General features: G+C 28.6%; 1 protein-coding gene across 1 annotated transcript in view; it reads left to right on the forward strand.

Annotated features, from left to right (window-relative positions):
• LOC106458257 (dipeptidyl peptidase 3-like) overlaps positions 1 to 4,964 on the forward strand; it is a 46,397-nt gene that overhangs the window by 33,382 nt on the left and 8,051 nt on the right. The window contains exons 12-15 of the mRNA XM_013917742.2: positions 275 to 381; positions 552 to 707; positions 3,469 to 3,593; positions 3,833 to 3,953. Coding sequence (XP_013773196.1) covers positions 275 to 381; positions 552 to 707; positions 3,469 to 3,593; positions 3,833 to 3,953 — 509 coding nt within the window. The remainder of the gene's footprint in view (positions 1 to 274; positions 382 to 551; positions 708 to 3,468; positions 3,594 to 3,832; positions 3,954 to 4,964) is intronic.

The raw sequence follows: 4,964 nt of genomic DNA on the forward strand, positions 1-4,964 counted from the left end.
AACTTTATTTTGAAGAGTAGACACTTCTGTATAGAGCTTGCAATCATATATTACATAATTAATACACTTTTTACAGGATGTAACAAATACATGTAAAATAACTAAGTATACTCCAATTAAAAAGAAGTACAATTATGTTAGGGTTTATCAATGAAAATATCACTAATATTTTCATCATCTTTGTTTTTTAGATGCAATTTGAAATTTAGTGTAGAAGTATTGGTTGTATGCTGTACACCTGATGTAGAATTTAAATTTCTATTTTATGTTCTAGACAATGACATTCGGCAAAATGAAGGTTTCAAGAATGTATCCTTGGGTAATGTTATACCTGCTAGTTACAAAGAATCAACACCAAATTATCTGAATAAAACTGATTCTGTAAGTACCTAAAAACTATTCCAGCAAATAAGTTTTTCTGTTAAATTAACATTACATGCATCTTAAGAAAAGTGAATTATTATATAAGAGTTATTTAGTAAAGCTCATACTTATAAATCAGTTTGTGTGAAAATGGTTGAGATTTACTAAAGTAACTATTCCTTATACAGGAGTTACTGAACAAATATCGTGTTGGAGCCTTTGAAGTGACAGTTGGGCTGCATGAGCTGCTTGGCCATGGGAGTGGAAAGTTGTTTCATAAGAACAAAGATGCAACATTCAACTTTAATGCAGATATAACACTACATACTGAAACCAATGAAAAGGTGTGATTTTAGATGTTCATTTGACTGGGAAAATTAATATTTCAACACATAGGAAAGAAAGTTGTTATCATAAGCATTACTTGTGTATTGTGGCTGCCTTATCTGAAGCTATGAAATTGAATTGTTTAGTATGTTATGTGTGTGATCTGTACATCAGCAAAACAGAACATATATAAAGTTATCAGCATTATCTGGATTTGGGTGAAATACGAGCATCGCAAGATAATTTACAATAAATGTTATTGAATTTAGATTGAACAAAACAAAGTGAAAGTTGAACCATTTGCAGAGTAGCTGCAAAAGATATAACCTTGGAAGAAGTTAGTTGTTGTAATAGCACCAGAAAAGGCATTAACGATATCCTTTCTCTTGAATTAACTTTTGTGGGTGTAGTAGTTAGTAACCATACAAAAACCTATTAGCAAATTAAAACATTACAGAAATTACATCATAGATGTTACTCATCACTGTAATCTAAATACAAAATTAAAAATCAGAATGAATAAATATAGTAATATAACAGTTATACAGCCATCTTGGAAACTTCCCACTCCAAATAAAGATGTTCTTCTATATCACATTCATGTGTGATATCTACGTGTAATTTATTATTGGTCATCAAATTAGCCATCTTGTGATTGACCTGTTATGCCTATAATTACATAAAGATATTTAAATTCTTATCCTACATTTGATATTTTCAAGAGTGATGTTTTATCTTTAAATTTGACAAAATATTGTAATGTAGATAAGTTTACATAATTGACTTTTTACAATTAATATACAATTGCTAGTATATAGCATATTATTTTACAAAGATTATGAAAGAATATTTCATTTGAATTGTTTAGGATAATAGTAATCTGTGTAACAACCTTAACTCTTTCAACACGGACTTGGTCCCTGGGGCTCATAACAATTTTTTGCTTATTATAGTTTTCATGCTATAAATTTCAAATTAGTAAGCGTATGTTAAAGAAATTTGGTAGATTATCAGTAAACAATACAAGGCTTTCGTATGCAAAAATATCTGATTTTTTTTTATTAAGTATTAAGGTTTTTCTTGTGCCTTTTTTCTTTTCGCATGTTGCCTATCTATCATGCAAAGTAATTTTCATTTTAAGATTAAAAATACTTATATGCATCAGAAAATTTTCAGATTTCACATATGAAATCTTTATAACCTCCAAATAATTATTAAGCATTTTTCAGGAAAAAAAACTTTATATTTTATTTGTTATTTTCACTATTGAATCTTTTAGGGGTTTGGTAGATTTGACCAATCTCGTAATCACCATAAAAAATAAGGAAATAAATATAAATTATGCCTTTTTTGTTCTAGAATGACTACAGATTATAACTCGAAAACACAAATGTTTAGTCTATATAATTTAAATGTCATAACATTATACATTTATATACATATATATATATTTTTTATTATATTGACCTATCAGCTGTGCCTGGCTAACGTCACAGAAGTTACAATGACCCACCGCACGTGCACTCATGTTAAGTGCATCCAATAATATCAAACTGACTGTGTTTTAGTGGACTAGTATTTTGTAAAATACAGTCACATTTCAGTTATAATACATTATATATGTATATACGTTATAACTATTTACAAATAAGTTCTTAAAATTATTTTTCTTAAAACATAGAACAGTAAATAAATAAATATAGCAAACAATTATATCTTTTAGTTATGACCTTTGTACTCGTTTGCTGCTTGTCATAGGTTGCTAAGCCTTATAAATTTTCACACATAGAAAATTTTTTTAGGTTTTTTATATATATATATATATATATTGTACTAACCAAAAAATCATAAATTACTATATCAATACCTAGAATTACACTAATTTATCAAGCCTAGTAACTAAGCTGTATTTAGGTTTAAAAAATATTAAGTTTGAGCAGACTAAAACTCAACTTACCAACTTGAAATCTTGTATCGAAAGAATGAGTTGATGTCATAATACTTGAAAATGGCAGAGAAACCTTTAGATTGGTTATTCACATGTCATTGACAGAATTGTATATGAGGAAGTGTTTCCAAAAATGGAAAGAGGTGGACGGGACCACTGTGTTTGATTCAGTACATGAGTGATATCTCGGCAAATAGAAAAAATAGGAGGTTCATATTTTATATTCTAGCTTGTCAATATCAGTAATTTGAGTTCCTAATTCATAAGAAACTATAGACTTTGTAATTGGACCTCACAAATGTTTAATTTGAACCAGTGCTGCATTCAACATACTTCATGACACACAAAAACTGATGTTTAGTTGGGTTTTTTAATATTTACTTTTAAATTAAGAAATTAAATAATGTATAATACTAAAATTTGAATTATAATATACAATTTGATATCAAACTAATTGACATAAATTCATAAAATAGTAGTTCAATAAAATTTGAATGCGAGACAACAAACGTGATGACATGGCCTCTAACCCATGTGAAGAGGGTTAATGCCTTTTATTAATATGCTAAATTTCATTAAATAATTTTGTAATTTGGTTTCTCTGATTTGTGTAGAATCTGCTTTGGACTTTAACTATGTATCTTACAAGATATTTTCTTTTTTTTAGAATTATCCATTTCATTCAATATGAGTGTACTGTTTCTCCTACTAGGTTTCATTATAACTATTTTTTAATTTTCACTAAGGTTAGAAGCTTAATATTATGAATTTTGTTTCTATTTCTAAGTTACCAAAATCAACTAGACTTAATATTAAAATCATTCTTAAAGATAACCAGCTGGTATGAGGAAGGAGAGACCTTTGAATCAAAGTTCATGTCAATCCACTCAGCATATGAAGAATGCAGAGCTGAATGTGTGGGACTTTACTTGGCAGTAGAACATGATGTTTTAAAGTAGGTTTTCATCATTGTGCTGTTTACATTGTATTATCTATAACTTGAAAAACATGAATGTGAGGAATTATATAAGCAATCTCTTGCTTATTTTAAGGATAACTGACAAACATAGCAGTAGCAACAAATTGTTTCACAGATGTATGGCAGTAAACATGAAAACTATGTTTTTAATTTTTTCTCTAGTTTTCACAACAGTTTAGATGCAGGCACTAAAGTACCTTTTAAACTGTTTACAGAATTTTTGGTTATGAAGGTAGTGAAGCAGATGATGTGCTCTATGTGGCTTGGTTAAGTCTTGTTCATAGAGGTCTGGAGGGACTACAGATGTATGTTCCAAATACTGAAACATGGCTGCAGGTGAGGATAACAATAATATGCATTTTTCCAGGCTTTTTATAGTTTTATTCTATTCTTATAGTAAAGAATAAGTAAGCTATACATATATATTGTATATATTGCAAACCGAGGTGTCTGTCTCCTGTTTGAAAAGCTGCACACTCATTCATAGCTCAACATTCATTTTTGAAATGACAGGAGAACAGACATGAATAATGTTGATGGCAAATTTAATTTTGCAAGCAGAATATTTTACACTGAATTGATAGGAATTAACTCTTCCGACACGGGGTCAGTCAATTTGACCGAGTCACGTGACCTTCTGTACTCGTTTAAAGTTGATATAAATTTAATACTTATAACTCTCTATATATTGGGTATATCTTCATGAAATTTGGTAGTCTTTCAGTTAATATTACAAGTCTTTCACATACAAAAATCATATTTCTTAGTGGAGTACTTTTAATAAAATAAAATAAAGTTTTGTCCATGAATATATTGAGTATTTGTATTGGATAGTCCGTGTGCAAAGTAATTTTCATGTTAAAATTAAAAATACTTTTCGTCATCTCAAAAATCTCAAGTTTCCTTTATGTGATTCCTAAAACCTCCTAAGTGCATTTCAAACGTTTTTTTCTTATAGTTTATATGTTATTTTCTTTACCCTAATCTCAAAATTGGATCAGTCAATTCGACTGACCTCGTAATCACCAAAAAGAAAACGAAATAAACCTAAATTACCCTATTTTTCTTTCTAGTATGACTTCAAATTGTAACATAAAACTACATTCGTTTATCCTAAGTAGCTCTAAGTTCGTAACATTATACATCTATTTATAATTAAATTTTATTGCTTTATTGCCCTTTGAACTGTGTCTAACTGCTATACGCGCCATTATAAGTTGTAAATCTCACAAGCTGCTCACGTGCGTGCTTTGTGAACAATTTAAATTATATTATTACTTATTTTACCTATTCTAGTCTTAAATAACTTAAAAAGATCCGTACTTTTAAATTTTAGCTACTTTTATA

This window comes from Limulus polyphemus, unplaced genomic scaffold (genome assembly GCF_000517525.1).
Source record: "Limulus polyphemus unplaced genomic scaffold, Limulus_polyphemus-2.1.2 Scaffold435, whole genome shotgun sequence".
NCBI lineage: Eukaryota > Metazoa > Arthropoda > Merostomata > Xiphosura > Limulidae > Limulus > Limulus polyphemus.